Genomic DNA, 22,320 nt, shown 5'->3' with positions numbered 1-22,320 from the left:
AAGGCTATGTAGAGTGCCTTTCTCTGCTCCCTGCACTTCGCCTGCAGCTGCCTTAGAGAGAAGATCATGTCAACAGTAGACCTCTCTGCGCGGAATCCACACTGCGATTCGGGGTACACCCTCTCAGCAATCTTTTGGAGTCTGCCAATGACGCGAGCAAACAGTTTACCAGTGACGCTTAGGAGGGAGATTCCACGGTAGTTGTTGCAGTCACTTCTGTCTCCTTTGTTCTTATACAATGTTACAATGTTAGCGTCGCGTATATCCTGTGGAACCTCACCCTCTTTCCAGCACAGGCGCAGTAGCTCATGTAGGGGATCCAGGAGTGCGTCCACGGCACACTTGACTACCTCTGGTGGTATACCATCCTGACCAGGGGCCTTTCCTGCTGCAATGTTGTCAATGGCTCTCTTCAGTTCATCCACAGTAGGTTCTTGATCCAGTTCGTCCATTACTGGTAGGAGCTCGACTGCATCGAGGGCTGCGTCAACCACAACGTTCTCGCGTGAGTACAGAGAAAGGCTTTTTCTAATATCTGGTTTAAATCTCCCCAATGCAGATTATGTCAATTATTTCTCATACCTTCAGTGGACATGGAGAACAATTGATCACCATCCTCTTTATGACAACCCTTAGCATATTTGAAGTCTTCTCTACTCAAAACTAATCCCGCCCCCCCAGGTTTGTTTAACCACTTTTCCTCATAGGTCACTTTTTCTAACCCTTCATAATTTTTGTTGCTGTCCTCTGGACTCTACCCAATTTTCCCCACCCTTCTGAAAGCACGGTGCCCCAATTTGGACACAGTACTCCTGCTCAGACCTCTCTAGTGGCAAACACAATGGGACAATTACTTCCACGTCTTCCACATGACACTCCTCCTATTACACCCCAGAATAATAACCTTCCTTGTAGTCCTTTCTGGCACCCATGGGCAACAGTGCCCACCTTACAACTTTAAGCCTTGTAATTAGAGCATTTGCCTTGGCTGTTGGAAAATCTCATTCAAATCCATTCTCTCCTTCAGGCAGGAGAGGTGTACGTTGACCTCACAGCAATAGATACCCCACCTATGTAAACAGGTTAATATATTAATCAATATGCTGATTTATGTAATAACAAAATGGAGATGGTATAAACAGGTCATGTGACCTTAGACCAGACAGGAAGGGGATCTCCTCAAAGTGCTAAAGGAGAACCGGCTATGACCAGAATTTCCTGCCTTTTCTGCTGGCCCCCAATAATCACCTAAGAACTTTCCCGCCCCTGCGACTTTGTAAGTTCGGACGCTGCCTGAGAGGGTCGCTGTCCATCTGACCAGCAGCGTGCGTGTGGGTTACTAGCCTGGAAGAGGGTCGCTGTCCATCTGACCAGCAGCGTGCGTGTGGGTTACTAGCCTGGAAGAGGGTCACTGTCCATCTGACCAGCAGCGTGCGTGTGGGTTACTAGCCTGGAAGAGGGTCGCTGTCCATCTGACCAGCAGCGTGCATGTGGGTTACTAGCCTGGAAGAGGACATTACTTACTATCTTGCCTGTCATCTGCCTGCAGTCCTCTTCAGGATTCCAGCACTACCAATGTGGGACTCCCCAGCCTTCCTCCCTGTGGGCCCTAAATCAGACCAAAGGTAGAAGGTCCTGGACAACAACCCTTCGACCCTGCCAGCTGCAGTCCAATGAAGGGGTGAAGTAACCATAATTTGGGGTATAATTTACCGGTTTATATTCACATGTAATCCAGTTGGGATTTTAGGGGTTTTTATTGTTCACTTCCATTGATTAGTCAAGAGTTATTAGTCTGCAATGGGTTTTCCCGCATTTTTCCCCCTTATTGTAACAAATCCCTTAATACAATTTACCTTGTTTACACGTTAACCTGGGACTGTTTCCTGTGATAGATATCGAGGGAGGGGTTGGATTTGTTCTTCTCATGAGGGTTACACACACCTAGTTATCCAAGACCTCAAGGGTTACAGAGGGTTCTAAACCTAGTTCTCCTACATCCCAGACAAGTGCTCTAACCACTGGGCTAAAATATCTAACATGGGCACCCCCCACAATCAGATTTTGAATGGGACACAAGCTAACAAGTAGCCTTTTAGCACACTTACAAGATCAGGCCCTGCACACAAGACAGGGTGTCTAGTTAATCTCCTGCTTAGATAGGAGACAGACATCCAGATGCCTAAAGGGAGATAGCAGTGCACATGCCCAGAAGCAGAAACTTAGGCACCAAAGGAAGTTGTACTCTGAAAATTTAGGCGGTGAGTGAATTTAGGCACCTCAGGGAGTTCAACATGAATTTTGTGGATCACAGCAGAGCCTAAATCTGGGACCTAGACACCTAAGAACCTTTGTGAATCTACCCCTGGTGCTTAGGAAGTATCATCACCCTCATTTTACAAGTGGGGAAACCGAGGCATGGAGAGGTGATATGACTTGTCCAAGGTCTCCCAGCAGACCTAGGAATAGAATCCTGAAACATAGCCTACTGCTCTATCCACAGTTCTAAACAACACAGTCTCATACACACTAGCAAAACTATTTCTTCCTGAGCCATCTCTATCACCATTTACCCTCAGATATGTATTTCAGTGACCCTGTCACAGAACAAACACACATGGGAAAGTACTTTGAACAAAGGTAAGAGTCCCATCCTCCAAATATGAAAAGTAAACAAGGTCCAAAGAAACCAAGCTTTTCTAGATGGTTTCATAGCATCTCTGAAAGAGTTTGAGGCTAGGTGTAGAATGAGCCAGGAGTAGAAGACAATTAAATGCTAGAGATTTGCAATCTGGCAAGCTGTCAGATGTTAACTGTGTGACCTGGCATTTCTGGCAGGTGGTTGTAGGCAGGTATCTCAGTCTTAGAATGGTTAAAGCCCTTTCACCTGTGAACTGAAGGTTAACTATAAACACGTAAGTCTGATTAATGATAGACGGTGACCTCTAGACACCACTAGAGCAGGGGGTGGCCAAGCTGTGGCTCTTGGAGCAATTAAATGAAGCTCCTGTTTGGAGCCACGTGCTGGAAGTGCCATCTGCTGCTCCGTGCACACAAGGCAGAGCTTGTGGGGGAGAAGTGCATGGTGGCAGTGGCACAGATCCACTGAATTGCTGGCATCAAATTTGAGCTCTGGGGGAGGGGAGGGCATTGAGCCAAATATTATATATTTATTTTCATCTATCTAGATAACCCAGGCAGCACAGGACCAAGGCACCTTCTGCTAAGCAGAGAGATAGGGAAGAGCCCTGACGGCGATCTGAGGTGGCCATGAGGTAACTCAGTCTCTTAAGTCTAACAGTTATCTCCAAAAAATGATGACAGTTGATGACATCAAAGTGTCTCCCCTCACATGTGAAAGAAGAGCCCTACAGGAGGCCTGGCTCTAAGGTGACTGGGGCAGTATCCCCACTTCTGGTTGCTTTCCCCATATGGGAAGGCCCAAAAGTGGTACTATGACACGTCATTAGAAATTGCTAAAGACGACTTCCACATAATAAAGTCAAAGACTCAGAAGTTCAAGAAGTGGAGATACTTGGAAAAGAAAAGCACCAAGAGCAAACTGTTCAACCTGATCCTTCTAACATGGAAGGGGCTCCATTCTATGAGCAAATGGATGGAAAAAAAAACCAGGGAACTCTTGGGTATGGACCAATCTCTGAGAAGACTACCTACCATCAGACCTACAAGGGAAGGGTGGCCAGAACAACCCTTTCTCTTGTGATAATTTGGTCTCCCTTGCAGAGAGCCATTAGAGGCTAGAGAGTTTTCTCAGAGTACCAGCGAACAGATGTGCCAGAGGATCAAGGCAGATCCAGTCCCGAAGGCCCAGACCACTGAAAGTTTGAGCAGGACAATGCTGGGGAGGAGGGATGTAGAACAGAGCTCTGAGGCCACAAAGAGACGTGGGGAAATCAGGGAGAGAAAGTGGAGGGATAAGCCCTAACAGCTCAAAGAATACGGGGATCCTGGCCTATGTATAGACATTATGCTTGTGGGGAACTGGGTGCGGATAGCAGTTCAGTGTCCTAACATTGAGAAACCCATGCAGTGCAGTATAGGCAATAGTGAGAATCTATGTGGCTTAATCATAGAATCACAGAACACTAGAACTGGAATGGACCTCGAGAAGTCAAATCCATTTCCGCTCCCTGCCACCCACTCATGGCAGGAACAAGCACCATCTAGATCATCCCTGACAGATGTTTATCTAACCTGCTCTTAAATATCTTCAATGATGGAGACGATAGGACCTCTGTGTGACACTTTGAATACAGATTCAGGTTGAGCCCTTAAAGCATGACCTGCAGCAACCAGAACCCAGGTGAAACTGACCTTGCCAGGCTACCAGGGGAAATTCGCCTGCCTGATCAGGATTGGTGAGCCTGGCACTGTATGCTTAGCTGGTGTATTCTGCTTGCTTGATAATTGTTAATAAATAAAGACTACAAATATTATTATATAAGGTTCTTTTGCTGGTAAGAGGTCCTGCAAACCTGCAGGAAGTTATACCTTGAGCCCTAGGAATTGGGTAAGTGTAGGTATTTAAATTAACAGGGTTATACCTTGAGTCCTAAGAATTGGGTAAAGGTGTATGCCCCTAGAGCATGGTACTGACAGAGAATTTCATATAGGTAACAATATGATCAGACACAATAAAGAGTGAAGAAATTATCTGGAAAAGGTGGAAGTAGTAGTGATGCTGTGAGGAAAATGGATCTCTCTGCTCTTTCATTTGTGTACACAACAGGGACAGTGGACACCAAATACCTCAGGTACATCATAGGGAGGAGCATAGTGAAAACTCTACTCAGCACATATGAGGTAATATAAAGTTGGCCTCTGCCAGACAGGAGGAAGCAGGTCAGAGTATTTCTAAGGACAGTGGATAACTACAGGTGCTTTATTTCCCATGTCACCACCAGGCATAACCTCTGACAAATCAGAAAAGGCCAGCTGCCCAGACACAGTAATAAAGATTTAGGCAGTTTCTGATCATAGGACAGCCAGAACCTCTGCAGGAGCTCTGTATAGCCCTGAATTTAAAGAAGGAGTTCACACTTCAAATAGATGCCTCCAACACAGGACTGGGAGCTGCACACTCAAGTTGTGAGAGAGGAAGAACACCTGGCCTTATACATCAGTAGAAAACCTCCTCCCAGAGAACACAAACACAGTAATGAAGAAGCAATGCCTCACAGTAAACTGAAACCCTCTGGTAATACCTACTCAGTTGTAGGTTACTCTTTGTCATGGACCATGCTCCCCCGAAGCAAATGAACTGGAGCAAAGAGAAAAGATGGTTCCTCTCACTACAAGCCTTCCATTTTGTGCATCACAAGGCTAGAATCAGGCCTGGCCATGCTAATGGCCTATCGAGCATACGATTTTTCTTGTCTCAACCCCCCAGAGTTGACAGGATAAGGAGCATGTGTGACAAACATCAGACCTAACAATTTTGGAAGGACGGTTCCAGGTATATCAGTATTAGAATGGTTACAGCCATTTCTCCTGTTAACTTCTGGTTAATTATGGGCACAGCGTTTGATTTAACAACGATCCATCCACCAAGGGCCACTTCCTTGCTAGGGTTGGGATATTGAGTCCAATCCACACTGGATTTGGATCTTGTGTAATAGTCTGTATGAATGCCTGTGAAACGGGTGACATGTCAGAGTGAACAGCATGTGGGAGAATGCTCTGGTCAATAAACTTGGGAGACCTATGCTGCTAGTTTTAAGTATGACTCTTGATTATTAATACCACGTAAAATGAGGTGCATACAGCCAGGTGACAAAACAGATGGGGCAGGTAGGGGGCACCAGTTACATTCAGCTGAATATAAACAAATAATGACTCATTATCTGGTTTCATTATAGGCTGTTTTTTTCTTGATCTGCTCGTATTAATAGCAATAATCAGAATTTCCATACCATACCATACTGTTCATCTGAGGTATGTCAGTCTAAAGCTGCGTCTACACGTGCACGCTACTTCGAAGTAGCGGCACCAACTTCGAAATAGCGCCCGTCGCGTCTACACGCGTCGGGCGCTATTTCGAAGTTAACTTCGATGTTAGGTGGCGAGACGTCGAAGTCGCTAACCTCATGAGGAGATAGGAATAGCGCCCTACTTCGACGTTCAACGTCGAAGTAGGGACCGTGTAGACGATCCGCGTCCCGCAACGTCGAAATTGCTGGGTCCTCCATGGCGGCCATCAGCTGGGGGGTTGAGAGATGCTCTCTCTCCAGCCCCTGTGGGGCTCTATGGTCACCGTGGGCAGCAGCCCTTAGCCCAGGGCTTCTGGCTGCTTCTGCGGCAGCTGGGGATCTATGCTGCAGGCACAGGGTCTGCAACCAGTTGTCAGCTCTGTGGATCTTGTGTTGTTTAGTGCAACTGTGTCTGGGAGGGGCCCTTTAAGGGAGCGGCTTGCTGTTGAGTCCGCCCTGTGACCCTGTCTGCAGCTGTGCCTGGCATCCCTATTTCGATGTGTGCTACTTTGACGTGTAGACGTTCCCTCGCTGCGCCTATTTCGATGTTGGGCTGAGCAACGTCGAAGTTGAACATCGACGTTGCCGGCCCTGGAGGACGTGTAGACGTTATTCATCGAAATAGACTATTTCGATGTCGCAACATCGAAATAAGCTATTTCAATGTTGGCTGCACGTGTAGACGTAGCCTTAGAATGGTTAAAGTCATTATTCCTATTAACTGTGAGGTTACTTCTGGTTAATTATGGGCATGAGTCTAATTAAAGGTAATGTATGACCTTTGAAAATCATTGCCAGAGAGGAAGGAGGAGGAGGAGGAATGATGATGACAAGAAAGATGCAGAAAGGTTATGTGCAATGACAGGGAAAGGCTTTTTCCTAGGTAAAAAGAGCTATTCTTCTCTTTATGGGAAATCTTGTATTTATTTTTGTTTTGGGAGGGGGCCTAAAGTAGGTAAGAGAGGGCAGCTGGTGATTGGTAGCCATCATATGAAGAGACATACGCTAGTGGGAATTAGGAAATGTGTGTTTTTTCTTTTGTTTAAAGAAGGCTTTGGGCCAATCCTGGGGCCTCCTCTGTAAATACTGTTAATAAGCTAGTGTGGAGAAGTAAACCCCAGGAGTAGGACTGATTTACCCCCGGGCTCCCTCAGTGTCAGAAGGAGACATGCTGATCCTTGATGTGACTAAAGAGTTGAGCTGTCACAACAGTTTCCTCCAGTTTCCTCATCACCCAGCTTACCAAACACATCTGTTCAGAAATCATTTAAACGATGTTACACCACCTGACTTATCTAGGTTAATACAAAATGTGAAATAACCTAAACTCTTGAGGAAATGTAACAAGTCTGAACAAAACACATAGGGACATAAAAAAACCCCACGCATACCGAATGAGCACTAGGCTGGCAAGGAAATGTGCTGGCAGTTCATATACTCAGGGCCAAATCCTGCTCTCTGCTACAACGGAAGCCATTAAGGGTATGCCCATACTACAATCCTGCAGTGGTGTTGCTACAGCTATGCAACAGTAGCACAGTAGTATAGATCAGTGGTTCTAGGTCCATGTGGGTATTGCAGAGGGGCCGTGAAAAACATAAAAGATGAATAAGAGTGACCATGAGGGCAGGGGGCTGGACTCAATGACCTCTCAAGGTCCCTTCCAGTCCTAGTATTCTATGATTCTATAGAAAACAGAATTGGTTTTATGGGGGTCCGCCCTAGTGAAAAAGGTGTGAACCACTGGTGTAGATACTTGTGTCAGCAATTGAAGGGATTTTTCTGTTGCTGTTGAAAACCTGTCCTCTCAAGAGGCAGTAGTTAGGTCAACCTAGAGATGTCTCTGCAGGGACTTAGGCTGGTTTACTAATGTCTCCCATGGGTGTTGATTTTTCACACCCTTAAGTGACATAACAAAGGTAAATTTGAGATGTAAACTAGACAGTGGCAACTGGGGACAGGGCTTTTGGGGGAGGGCAGACACTGGCCATATGTTCCTGCTCCGCCCGTGCCCTGCCCCTGCCCCTGCCCCACCCCCACCTGCCTCGGTGAGCGCAGTGGCACTTAGAATAAAAACCAGTTAGCATAAAAATTTACAATACTGACGTCTGCCGTGCCTATAATCCTGGACTCTGGCTCACACTTTGGTAGAAGATTTTCAAATGGTACAAAGAGATACATACACGGCAACAGGACTGTAAATAAGCTTCATCTTTCCATCTGTTAACCGCCGCTATACTGAGTCTCCTGTAGGCTGTTATCCTGTATGCAGATATATTGGCCTATCAGTTTGCAAGACTAGAGCCTTAGGGCTGGTCTATATATAGAAATTGTACCAATTTAAAGTCAGTTTCAAATATGATCTCTTTAAACCAGTGCAGCCCCTTTCAGCGGACATTTTAAAATTGGTTTAGGGGTACCCTATCTGGGTTTAGCTTAATGTGATTACTGACTTAACGGAGTTGATTCAGAAACAGGTTTAACTAAACTAGTGCCACTTCTGTATGCAGTCCAACCTTCCACTGTTGCTTCATGGAAAAGGAACTTGCCAATTTATTTGTTAATACCCATGCAGAGCTATTAAATTGTGGGCCGGATTCTGTCACTTTATTCACAACAAATGGCACTTTACCAGGTTTCAGTGTGGCTCTTAGCAACATAAGTTACTACTTAATATAATAATCACAAAATTTGACCCAAAGGAAGAAAATATATACATATATACAAATTCCTATGGGGTTTAATCATGAAATTATGAAAATCTACACAGATTAAACACAGACTTGTGGTTGTGACATCTGTTTTTTCCTGCTGTCAGGACCAAATGGATTACCTCAAGTGCGATAGTGCTGTTTTTCTGAAGGTCTCTGCATCCATGGTCTAGTACGGATGGATTGCACCCTCAGCAAATTTGCGGACACCAGTACGCTAGCAAGATAGGTAGATACGTTGGAGGGTCGGGATAGGGTCCAGAGTGACCTAGACAAATTGGAGGATTGGGCCAAAAGAAATTCGATGTGATTCAACAAGGACAAGTGCAGAGTCCTACACTTAGGACAGAAGATTCCCAGGCACTGTTACAGGCTGGGGACTGACTGGCTAAGTAGCAGTGAAGCAGAAAGGACCTGGAAATTACAGTGGATGAGAGGCTGGATATGAGTCAACAGTGTGCCCTTCTAGCCCAGAAGGCAAATGGCATATCAGGGTACATTAGGAGAAACATTTCCAGCAGATCTAGAGGAGTTATTCCTGTTATTCAGCACTGGTGAGGCCGCATCTGGAGTAGTGTGTCCACTTCTGGGTGCCCCAATCTAGAAAGCGTGTTGATGAATTGGAAAGGATCCAGCTGAGGGCAAGCAAAATGATGAGGGGTCTGGAGCACATGACCTACAAGGAGAAGTGGAGGGATTTGGGGTTATTTAGTTTGCAGAACAGACGAGTGAAGGGCGATTTGATAGCAGCCTTCAACTTCCTGAAAGCCAGGGGGAGGGGAGGCTCTGAAGAGGATGGAGAAAGTCTGCTCTCAGTAGTGACGGATGGCAAAACAAGTAGCAATGGTCTGAAGTTACAGTGGGGGAGGTCTAGGTTGTATATCAGGAAAAACTATTTCACTAGATGGGTGGTAAAGCACTGGAATGCATTATGTAGAGAGGTGGTAGAATCTCCAGCCAGAGAGGTATTTAAGTCCTGGCTTGACAAAGTCCTAGTTAGGGTTGATCCTGCTTTGGGCAGGGGGCTGGACTCGATGACCTCCTGAGGTCCCTTCCAGCCCTAAGACTCTATGATTGGAGAATTGTATTTTAAAGCTATATTACACCCTGGACCTATGCAGTCACATAGAGCAGTAAGGATACTCCTGGATAGTAGCTCCAAGGGTGAAAGGAGACAGCAGAGGCTGCAAATCCAATACTACCCTCAAACCACTCCATGACAACAGGGAATAATGTATAGCATGTCGACTTGCATAACCACTCCCAAATCCATCACCCAGAAAATTAACAGTTAACATTTATATTATGGTAGCACCTATAACCACACACTGGTTGCCCCATTGTGCCAGGCATTGTACAAACAGCCTAAATGGCAGTCTTTGACCAAAAGATTTTATGACTGAAAAAATAAAACCTAAAGGAAACTAACAAGAAAGTCATGGTGCAGTTGGGAGAGACAAGGTAATAAACACATTAGGAGGGTGACAATTCTTCACCGTTCAATAGCAATAATCACAACTTGTAAGCGTAACCTGCAGTCTGTGCAGAATGTGTTAGGGCTACAGAGAGAGGTCAGCAGCATTGCCAAAGGGGTAAAGGAAACAACCCTCCTCTTGAAATAAGCAGGGAAGCTAGAGAAGATGGAGGAATCGTGACTGTCTGAGCAGCACAGCCTCACCATGCCTTTCATACAGAACTGAGCCTAAAGGCTCAATGTAGCCCCTAGCATTTTACTTTATTTTTAATATGAGCCTTGTCACATTCAGAAAATCTCCTCTCTGCACTGTGTTACTGGGGAGGCTGTGTATAAAACAAATACAAAGTGGCTTATATAATTTTAGGGAACTACACAAGTGTTTTGCCCTGACCCTTCTCTAGGTATCATAAATACAAAAGGGCTCTATGGCAAGCATAAAGCAAAAACAATCAACCTTGATCAAATTTCAGGAGTGAGGACTCTGTGTATTAATAGTTTTTCATAATTCAAAAATACACAGGTTTGTAAAAGTTTCCTTCACCCTAGAATGACCTACTAAAATATTACATATTTAAAAAGGCTTTTGCTTACCCTAGATATGCTTAGCTTTTTCTTTTCTTTTCTTTTCTATTCCCAGTCATTCAGCATTTCAAACTCTGTACAATTGTAAATCACTCCGTAGAGTTTATTAGCGAATGTATTCTTGAGGCAAAGGCCAAGCTGACAGCCCTGAAGATGAAGTCCTGAATTTATCCATAGAACAAGCACAAGGTGGACAGCTGAAGTGTAAGCTTCCTCATGCTGCCCTACTAGTTGCCCGAGTCCTCACAAGGACTGGAGGTCCTATCTCTGTGGGTGGGAGGACAGTTTGGTCTTTCTATCTCCTGTGAGTGCTACAAGGGTGCCATTTATGGTGATAAGAACTTCTGTGATGTGGACACATACTCAGGGACTTTTGCACTGACTGGTATTGTCATGCTGGTAAATACTAATCTCTTGATTCTGATATCCTTACTCATTGGCATCATACTCCCAAACCAGTCCCACTGACTGAAATTAGTTTATTAGTAAGTCCTATTCAGTAGTCATTATTATCAATTACTTGTGTTATGGTAGTACCTAGAAGTCCCACTAAGGGATCAGACCTTATTCCAGCTGCCGTACGCAGAACAAAAAAGTCAGATTAGCAGAACTTGCCCATAAATAGGTAGGAATTTGTTCAACCACATCATTTTCGTTTAACATAAACCAGATCAAAATCTTAAAATGGAAGGACGTATAAGTATAAGCAGTCACAGAAAACTGTTCATTTTCTTAGATTAAACATTTTGGAGACATACTACTGAAGCTTTCTTGCTGTAGTCATTCATTTGCTGCATATTCATGAATCAGATCTAAATATTTAAAAACTACATACACAGATATCTAAAAAGTCCCAGAATAAGAATTTCTCTACGCTACTCTACACAGGGTTTTTTGTTTTGTTTTGTTTTTGTTTTTGTTTTTAAAGATTTCCAATGCTCCCCCCACCCAAAAAAAAAAACCAGAGCAAAACAAAACAAAACAAAAAACTGCCATGCATGAAAAATTGAGGTAAGATGACTTTTCCCTTGAAATAACTCCAGCTCTGCAAACAACTTTTGGTGACCCTCCCCCCATCTTAAGATCGAAAAGGAACGCATGTGAACAAAGCACAGCTACTATTGGCTTCTCTGAATGCTAGTTTTACAATGCCATGGCTGTGAACTGTGGCTGTAAATGAGAACACACCATTTGACAATGCTGCGTCTGTGTGAATGTAATTTTTCAACACTACTTTATTGAGACCTTGCCATGTGGAAAAAACCATGCCCAGTGTGTCCACACATGCCCGTAATATAGAAAAGACAGGCCCTCTTTCGAAAGAGCACAGGAAGCGTTTACATGTGCAATGCGCTCTTTTGAAAGGAAATCGGAGGAATGTAGCTCAGATGTTGAAAGCCAGAGCCTGATCCTGTAGTAGGAAGAGCGCCCCCTTTCGAAAAACTGTTTCGAAACAAGGCACATGTAGACACTCCACGGCCCGCTCTTTCGAAAGAGGAGTCCTCCATGGCAGCACTCAGCGGGAGCGCAGAGACGCCTTACCCTGCAGCAGCAGGGCTCTATGATCCATGTTTCCAGCCACCCTTAAAGCCACACGGCCCCAGAAACCCCGTGGCAGGAAGCTGAGAGTGGGTGAGCTGCACCTGCACAAGCTGCGCACAGCAAGCTCTCTCAGCTGCCCCCAACAACAGCAAAGAGCACACGCCAGTGCTCAGCAGCCTCCAGAGCCCCAGTGCCCTCTGTCAGAGCCCTCACAGGGCTCCCAGGAGCCAGTCCCAGAGGAAAAAAAGGGCCCCCTCCTGGACGAAGCCTGAGCTCCAAGACCTCTTAGGTCTATGGAAGGAGGAGGAGGTCCTCTGGGAGATGGTGGTGAAATGGATGAATGCTGCAGCCTTCACCGGCCTGGCCCAGACACTGACCAGCTGTGGCCATCCGGAGTGGACTCCAGATCAAGTCTGGAGCAAAGTAGAGGAGTTCCAGCAGGGCTACACCCGGGTCTGGGATGAAGCTGGGCACTCGGGGCAGGTCCCTCCACCTGCCTCTACTACCGGGAGCTCTGCTCCATCTTGGGGCCCTGGGACAGCTCACCACCACCAGTGGTTCTCAACACAGCTGCGGACCAGCCCAAGCCAGAGACCCTAGAGGAGCCAACACCAGCCAGCCTAAGCCAGTGGGTGGACACGACCCATGACTGGTTGAGTGAGGAGGGCGACCTCATCATCGATGTCCCCTCATGGTCATCCAGCCGAGCCATAGGGAGCTGGGCATCACCAGAGGCCATTGAGGGACCCCCTGATAAGTCCACAGTGGGGTGTGCACCCCAGATGGCAGAGCAGGGGCGACGCAGCTGCCACTGGGCTGCACACAGGGAAGCCTGGAACCACCTGATGTCCCACCTGGAAGGCATCCGTGGGACCCTCCAGGAGCAGGTGGGAAATGTGGCAAGGCTCCTAGCCGACTACGCCACCTCCTCCCCAAGCTGCCTGCAGAAGCCCCTGCGCCTCTCCCATGCTGAGGCTCCTCCTGACATCCCCCAATGCCCCTAGCTGTTGGTGCTCCCCACCTCATCCCAGCCCCCCCACAGACCTCACATGCAGGAAGGGAGGGGATCCCGGGGCTGATGGAGCTCTCAGCCCGCAATCCCCATTCCCAAGTGACCTTCTCCATTCAGGTCCCTCCCCACCACCACAATGTACATAGTTGCACCCCCCACCACATTATAAATAGTTGTGTGTTTGCACATACACCAAGTGGTGGTTCAATGTTATAAATGGTTTATTGCACACTGATGCCAGCATCCCGCGGTCTTGTAGGCGGGAGGTGTGGTGGTGGTGGTACATGCAGTGGGGGGTGGATGTTGGGGAAGGTCATTGTGGCTCACCCAAAGAGTCTCCTTGATCCAGACCCCATCACGGTTTGCCTGCCGACTGGTGGAGGGGGCTGGCTGCTTGAACCCTGTGGCGGCCTCGGCCACCCACCCCTGGATGTAGGCATCCCCCTTTCCCTCCACAATGCTCTGGAGGGCACAGCAGGCACCCACCACCTGCGGGATGTTGCACACCCCAACCTCAAGGAGCACAAGGAGGCACCACCGCCACCCCTTTAGGCACCCAAAGGCCCGCTTGACCACATGCCAAGCCTGGCTGAGGCAGTTGAAGGCCTCCAGGCTAGGGTTTAAGTGGCCAATACAGGGCACAGTGGCATCCCTGACCAGCAGCTCCCACTGGGGGAATGAAGGTATCCGCCTCCACACACCGGCACAGGCCACAATTGTGGAAAACCCTGGCACTGTGGGTTCGTCCTACCCAGCCCACGTAGATGTCCACGAACCGGCCTTTGTGATCCACCAAGGCCTGGAGGACTACCAAGTGGTAGACCTTTCAGTTAATGTAGTGGCCAGTACTGTGTGGTGGGGTGCAGATGGCGATGTGTGCCCCATCCAGGGTGCTGAAGCAGTTCTGAAACCCCAGAGATGCAAAAGCCCCGCCGACAGCGTCCAGCTCCCTGACGCAGACAACCCAATGCAGGAGTGTCACATTTATGGCGTGGACCACCTGCATGGGATGGAGGACATGTGATCTCATGAGGGTGAGGTGGGGCGTTCCCAGCCAGTGACCCCCCAACTCCCTCCCAGCCAGTAGTCCCTGGGGGTCCCCAAGCCCCCACCCAGCCAGCAGCCACCAGAGATCCCCAGGCCCAGGACCCCTCTCCCACCTCCCTGGGGCGGGGGTGTGCCCTTGGCCCAGCTTACCTCCATGAGGACCACTCTGACAGTGGCCTTGCCCACGCTGAACTTGTGCCCCACTGAGCAGTAGGAGTCTGGGGTGGCCAGTTTCCAGTTCACTATTGTGACATGCTTCTTGAGCAGGAGTGTAGGCCACATGGTAGTGTTCTGGTGTCTCAGTGCAGGGGCCAGCCCGTGGCATAGCTCATGGAAGGTGTCCCAGTTCATGCAGAACTTCTGCAGCCATGTGTCCCATTGTCCCAGCACCAGCCACTTGAACCAGTCTGAAATGCTAGGGTGGCTACATGGGCACCAGGGAGCAGGCTGGGGGGTCCACACCCCTGGGGAGGCCGCTCTGACTCCAGAGAAGGAAGGGGGCAGCTGAAACGACCATGCAGACGGGGTGGGCCATGGTGTCCACAACCTCTGCGACCAGAGCCAGGAGCAAGGTCTCATCCGTCACAGTGCTACTGTGCTGGGGTTTGCGTTGCTTCTGGCATCTCAGCAGGCCTCAGGTCATGCAGGGCAGGGGTGTTTGGGGGTGGGCCCTTTAAGGAAGCAGCCAGCTGTGAGCCCCGGAAGGGCTTGGCAGCCATGTGACTCCATCCCCGGCGTCTCCAACTCTGTTCTTTGGAAAGAGCACTTGTAGCCATGTGGATGCTCCCTTTTGAAAGAACAGAGTGGATTTTCAAAAGAGGGGGTTGGACCTGCAATCTGCCTTTGGCATGTGGTTGTACTCTTTCAAACACCTGGATTTCGATTCCTAGCTCTCCATTTTGGTCTTTTGACAGCAGGCTCCCATGTAGACACAGCCACAGCATAACACAGCCTTAGGAAGTACTGTGTCAGAGTTAGAATGGAAATTAATGTAGAACACTCACTACAATTAGCTCTCCATTTTACATTGCCCCTCCCACACACACACAACTTTTGCTTCAGTTTGAGACTTAAAACCAAAGGCTACCTCTACACAAGAAACATCTGTCAGCAGAAGTGACTGTTGGAAGGGATTTCCCAGCAAAACTTCTGTTGACAGATGTATCTCCACATGAAAGCAGACTGAAAGAGCAACTGATCGGTGGAGAGAGAGCAGCCAGACTGCCTGGCTCTCTCTTGACAGAACAGCCAACCAGAAGCTGTACCAATAGGGTTTCCTGATGAACTGGAATCTCTGTCTGTCAACAAAAGGGCCCTGGAGCATCTATACAGCTGTTTTGTGTCAGAGGAGTAGCCAGATTAGTCTGTATCTTTGAGAACAACAAGAAGTCCTGTGGCACCTTATAGTCTAACAGATATTTTGGAGCATAAGCTTTTGTGGGCAAAGACCCACTTCATCAGATGCATGAGTGGGGGTTCAGAAGAGGATTTAAAAGGGGGGATCTCAGTAAAGGGAAGAGCCAGAGCTGACAAGGTCTATTCACTCAGGGTGCATGTGGCCCATGATCAGCAGTTAATGTGGAGTTGTGAACATCAAGGCTACGTCTACACGTGCACCCAACTTCGAAATAGCTTATTTCGATGTTGCGACATCGAAATAGGCTATTTCGATGAATAACGTCTACACGTCCTCCAGGGCTGGCAACGTCGATGTTCAACTTCGACGTTGCTCAGCCCAACATCGAAATAGGCACAGCGAGGGAACGTCTACACGCCAAAGTAGCACACATCGAAATAAGGGAGCCAGGCACAGCTGCAGACAGGGTCACGGGGCGGACTCAACAGCAAGTCGCTCCCTTAAAGGGCCCCTCCCAGACACACTTTCATTAAACAGTGCAAGATACACAGAGCCAACAACTAGTTGCAGACCCTGTATATGCAGCACGGACCCCCAGCTGCAGCAGCAGCAGCCAGAAGCCCTGGGCTAAGGGCTGCTGCCCACGGTGACCACAGAGCCCCGCAAGGGCTGGAGAGAGAGTATCTCTCAACCCCCCAGCTGATGGCCGCCATGGAGGACCCCGCTATTTCGATGTTGCGGGACGCGGATCGTCTACACGTCCCTACTTCGATGTTGAACGTCGAAGTAGGGCGCTATTCCCATCCGCTCATGGGGTTAGCGACTTCGACGTCTCGCCGCCTAACGTCGATTTCAACTTCGAAATAGCGCCCAACACGTGTAGACGTGACGGGCGCTATTTCGAAGTTACTGCCGCTACTTCGAAGTAGCGTGCACGTGTAGACGCAGCCCAAGAGAGGAGAAATCAAGTCAGTTCAGTCAGGGAGGATGTGGCCTCTTATCAGTTGCTAATGTGGAGGTGTGAACATAAGAGCAGAGAAACTGCTTTTGTAATGTGCCAACCACTCCCAGTCTCTGTTTCCTCGACAGGAAACTGTCCCGAAAGGCATTATACCTGACTACAGAGAGCTGTAAGACTGCTGGTGGAGGTGCCAAGTTTTTGTCAACAATCTGTTGAAAAAGCACCTTTTGCATGGAGACGCTCCAGGGGGTTTTCCGACAAAAGCTCAGTTTTTGCCGGAAAAACCCTCTCCGGTCGACTGAGCCAAAGCGTTTCATTCCCTGTTTATGGCCCAGAGCTATCCACGAATCAGTACCTGCGAAGTGCTTTGAGTAGACCTCTGGGAGAGCTATGACTCATTCGGCAGACATGTAGCTGGTACATAGATACAGCGAGCTCTAGGTCCGCTCCTAATTCTTCCTGTGTGTTCCCTACCCGCGATTTTCGCGAGCAGCTGGTAACTGGGCCGCTTCTACTTCGGGCACCTGCCTTAGGATCCCTCCAAGGGGCTCGCTCGTTTACGGAGTGGGCGCTTGGCACCTTCTCTGCACCGCGGGCTCGTAGAGGCTCTCAGCTCCCTGCAGCTGGCCCCCCCCAGCTCCCGGGTGGGTGGCAGGGCTGAACCTCTCGGCCGTGAGGCTCCCCTGGGTGGGGGTGCGCGGGCGGGCGGGGAATCGCAGCCTGTTTCCGCAGCGGGAGCCCCGTCAGGGGAGCCCCGCCGGCCCTGGGAGAGAGAGCTGCGAGCGGAGGGTGCTGGGCAGAGCGAACTCGCCGTAGGGGCAGCCGAGCCCGAGCCCGAGCCCCACCCGGCTCTGCACGTACCTGCTCGGCGGGGCGGCTCCTGGCGCGGGGGGCTGGGGCAGGGGCAGGGGCAGGCAGCCTGCTCCGCCGGCAGCACCGCTTTGCCCTTCCTCAACGCACTGCCCATGGCGCGGCTCTGAGCGCATCCTGCTCCGGGGCGGGAGGGGCCGCACAGCGCCCCCTGCCAGGGCTGCTCAGGGAAAGGCCCCCGCCCCGCTTGCGATAGCAGCCGAGTCGCCCCAACCCGGCCTCACGTGCCTCCTGGAGCGCCGAGCCCGTTTCCAGGGCTTGGGGCGCCCCCTGCCGGCAGACGCGGCTCAGCTGCCGAGTGAGGGACACTGCCGGGTTCCCTCGGGGCTCCCGAGGCCCCGGAAGAGGAAAGGTGAAGGGGGAATCTCAGCAGCTGTTCAGTGAATTGGCTAATGCCTAATCCACCGTCTTCAGCAGCTGATGAGGGGCACCTCCCTTGTGACCTTACTAATTAATGGTTAATTATTGAGTGCTGCATCCTTTGTTAGACACATCCAGCTTAATTTACTTCATTATCTGATCCTACTGATGACAGGTAACTTCCTTTTCCATCCTTACCACGTCCCCATATCTATACACACACACACACACCGCCTCTGGGGTCCGTTATTTCCACTCCAACGCACCTTAGGAAGTGGGTTTTACCCCTAAAAGCTCAGCCCCTAATAATGGTATTGGTCTCTAATGTGCCACAGGAGTGATTGTTGTTTTTTGAAGTTGCAGACTAACACTGCTATCCCTCTGAGATTTTATTAGATTGTATTAGCCTTATTTATTTCTCTCTTTTTCTGTCCTTAGTACTTTTCATATTCCTAGGGAACATTCAAGGCCAGATTCTGTAAACATCCATGCTCCTGCTTGTTTTACCCCTGTGATTGTAACGGGACTGTACAAAACAGGAGGGTAGGTGTAGCACTGTTGGTCCTTGGCTATTATAGATACAAGGTTGGTGAGTTAATAAAATTACACATACTTGAAGGATTGCAAGAGTAAAACAATATTGCTGGGTACTGGGTAGATAGAAATCCCCATATGTATTTTTTAGCCAAGCAGACCTCAAACTACCATAGACAAGAGAAGTCTTAGAAATAAAACCTGTTACTGTTAAATTACTTCTAAGGCAAAATAATTAATAATTTGGAGTTAAGATAATAACATCTATAAAATATATAAGCTGCTATCTCTAACTAAGATGACTTTATTACAGTGCACTTATAAATGAAGCAGTTTTTCTGATCTAGCAATGAGAAATTGATCACAGCTTTTACAGTTAATTTTTGCATTCATTCATCTATCACAGCAACACTTATTATAATAGATGGTAATAACTAAAACAGTCATTCAGGAAATATGTTTTCAGAATTAGGGATATAAAATCATTCTCAGGACAGACCGTGGGAAGTCGTTTGACTTCACTAAGGCCCACAAAGTCTTCAAAGAGACACCATCAAATGGACATTTAGTTAGTTTGAAAAAAAAAGAAAGTACATGAGATACTGCACTTGCCTTCAGACCTTTTGATAATTTTTGTGGTTTCACAATCACATTCCTTTATTAGGAAAATAGAGGAATCACTCCCGTGTTGTTCTGAGAAAAACCCACAGGAACAAAAAGGGAAAACGAAGACCAACATTTTGGAAAGTGGCCAATGATTTTGGGAGCCCAACCTAAGACACCCAAAAACAGAGGTGTCCAAAGTCAATGAACACTTTTGAAAATGTGACTGCATCTGAGTACAAAGGGGACACAGTGAAAGGGAACTATACATTGTCTATTTTCCTAATGTCTTTCTGTTATATTTATTGTAGGTGTGGGAGTAGATAAGTAAATGTATACAAATATGCCTGCTGCTACTGAACAGAACCCTGTCAATACAGCCAGAGAAGCAACTGATCATCTTTGGCTGTGTCTACACATGTCCCAAACTTAGAAATGGCCACACAAATGGCCATTTCGAAGTTTACTAATGAAGCACTGAAATGCATATTCAGCGCTTCATTAGCATGTGGGCAGCAGCGGCACTTCGAAATTGATGCGCCTTGCCGCTGCGCGGCTCGTCCAGACGGGGCTCCTTTTCGAAAGGACCCCGCCTACTTCGAAGTCCCCTTATTCCCATCAGCCGTGTCTACACGTGCACGCTACTTCGAAGTAGTGGCACTAACTTCGAAATAGCACCCGTCACGGCTACACGTGTTGGGCGCTATTTCAATGTTAACATCAACGTTAGGCTGCGAGACGTCGAAGCCGCTAACCCCATGAGGGGATGGGAATAGCGCCCTACTTCGACGTTCAACGTCGAAGTAGGGACCGTGTAGTCATTGCGCGTCCCACAACATCGAAATAGCGGGGTCCACCATGGCAGCCATCAGCTGAGGGGTTGAGAGACGCTCTCTCTCCAGCCCCTGCGGGGCTCTATGGTCACCGTGTGCAGCAGCCCTTAGCCCAGGGCTTCTGGCTGCTGCTGCTGCAGCTGGGGATCCATGCTGCATGCACAGGGTCTGCAACCAGTTTTCGGCTCTGTGGATCTTGTGCTGTTTAGTGCAACTGTGTCTGGGAGGGGCCCTTTAAGGGAGCAGCTTGCTGTTGAGTCCGCCCTGTGACCCTGTCTGCAGCTGTGCCTGGCACCCTTATTTCGATGTGTGCTACTTTGGTGTGTAGACATTCCCTCGCAGCGCCTATTTCGATGTGGTGCTGTGCAACGTCGATGTTGAACATTGATGTTGCCAGCCCTGGAGGACGTGTAGATGTTATTCATCGAAATAGCCTATTTTGATGTCACCACATCAAAATAGGCTACTTCGATGTAGGCTTCACGTGTAGATGTAGCCATCATGGAATAAGGGGACTTCGAAGTAGGAGGGGTCCTTTCGAAAAGGAGCCCCGTCTGGATGCGCTGCGCTGCGATGCGCTGCGTAGCATCCCTCTACCTACACATCTGGGAGATGTCCACATTTGATTCTTTATAAGAACAGCTGTACTGGATCAAACCAAAGGTCCAGCTAGCTCAATATCCTATGTTCTGACTTCATGTGCTGGCTCCATGGATGCTCAGCACCCACTGGCAGCCAAGCTGCCATCTGCCCCCAATGTCTCTTGCCCACTGGCAGGCCCTGCTGACCAATCCTCTCCTTCCCAATGCCTCCTGCCTGCCATGTCCAGCTCTTGACAGCATTGACAGCATTCAGGGCATTTCTGGAGGGAGGGAGGGAGGCAATGGGGGAGGAGGCAGGAAAAAGACTGGTCAAGGCAGGGGATTGGTGAAGTGGGTGCAAAGCCTGAAGAGGGCCTTGAGCACCAGTGTTCCCTGTAAGCTGTGTCCTTTTGTAGCTACTCACGAGAAATTCAAATGCCATCCAGCTGATTAGTGGGGCACCCACAGTAGGTTTTCCGGTTCTACTGAGGGTTCACATTTGTGCATGTCCTGGTGGACATAAAAGTATTTATTCTGTACGTGGACGGAAAAAATCCACATGTTGATGGAAAGGAGTAGGTGGAACGTTGTTGAGCACCCCCCTCTGCAGCTAGAGGGCAAGCTGGTGCCTATGCCCAGTATCCTGTCTTCCAACAGTGGGCAATGCCGGGCACCCTAGTGGGAGTGAACAGAAATAGCAATCAAGTGATCCATCTCCTGTCTGTCATTCCCAGCTTCTGGAAAACAGGGACTAAGGACTTCCTAAGCAATAGTTCTAGAACAGCCCTTTTTTCCCTCTGTCCCAGATTCTAAAACATTTTTGGATGACCCTAACTTCCCTTTTGGCTATCATAGCCCCTCACTAGTCTCCATGACTTCACATAGCTCCCTTCTAGTCCATACAAAATGCAGCTTTCAAGGTCAGGTTCTTTATGGTTTTGATCATCTCATGACCCCATTTTAAATCCTGTTACTGGCTTTCTTTCTTCATCGCAGCAGGTTCATTGTGGTCAACCCCACAAGTGTCTCGATGCTTTTTTCACACCCTCCCTTACATATCAGATACTTCTCAGCTGGTCCCCAAAGCCACTTACTCTCCTCATTTAAATCCCTGCAGAAAAACAAAACAAAGCAAAACCCTGTTTTTCTGTGAAACCTATCATACAGCAGTGTAAAGTTATTTACTTACCTATTTAAGTTATTCTTTGCAGGAGTAAACTGCTCTTTTTCATGTAAGAAAGGGGCCAAATGTTGAGAAGGTGCATGGGAATGCTGGAATTTACAATGGGAAGAGAGTTGAATTGTGCAGGGGAAGAAAATGTGGTGTAAGTAACTTACTGTTTTAAAAAACTACTGTCATGTAACTAATAATCTATGTGACTATCTCCAGCTTGATCCTTTTGACATTTTATATGTTGTAGCTGTTCCTCTCAGATTTTGCTCATCTTTGCCTAAGCTGTACACTCTTTAGGAAAGGGACTGGTTTCTTCACTGAATTTGGAAACTGCCTACTACATTTCAAACTCTGCTGTAATCTGTATAAGAAACAGCAGGGCCAATAGCCTTGCTGAGCCTTTGGGCATTGAGGAGAACCCTACTGCATGCTTGTAGAAGGGGTGGGACCTCAGATAGAAGGGTTGGGACCATGGGCAGTCAGCACTCATCGCCACAGGAATTCCAAGATCTCTTTCTTGAGTCGTAAAAGCTAACTTGCACCCCATCATTTTATATGTGCGGTTGGGATTATGTTTCCCAATGTGCATTACTTTGCCTTTGTCAATGTTGAATTTCATTTGCCATTTTGTTGCCCACTCATCTGGTTTTGTGAGATCTCTTTGTCAGTAACTCTTCACAGTCAGC

At 48.2% G+C, this 22,320-nt stretch overlaps 1 protein-coding gene across 2 annotated transcripts in view; it reads right to left on the bottom strand.

Annotated features, from left to right (window-relative positions):
* The window catches only part of TXNRD1 (thioredoxin reductase 1), a 73,699-nt gene extending 56,052 nt beyond the window's left edge, over positions 1–17,647 (bottom strand). For both annotated transcript variants that reach the window (XR_012647293.1, XM_075007779.1), the window contains exon 1: positions 17,541–17,647. Coding sequence is in view for 1 of the 2 variants with exons in the window: in XM_075007779.1 (XP_074863880.1) it covers positions 17,541–17,646 (106 nt within the window). In the remaining variant the exon portion in view is untranslated. The remainder of the gene's footprint in view (positions 1–17,540) is intronic.
* Positions 17,648–22,320: the final 4,673 nt, after the last annotated feature.

The sequence above is a fragment of the Carettochelys insculpta genome, chromosome 1 (assembly GCF_033958435.1).
Source record: "Carettochelys insculpta isolate YL-2023 chromosome 1, ASM3395843v1, whole genome shotgun sequence".
Classification (NCBI taxonomy): Eukaryota; Metazoa; Chordata; order Testudines; family Carettochelyidae; genus Carettochelys; species Carettochelys insculpta.
Note: the sequence above shows the minus strand (reverse complement) of the source record. Positions and strands in the feature narration are given on the sequence as shown.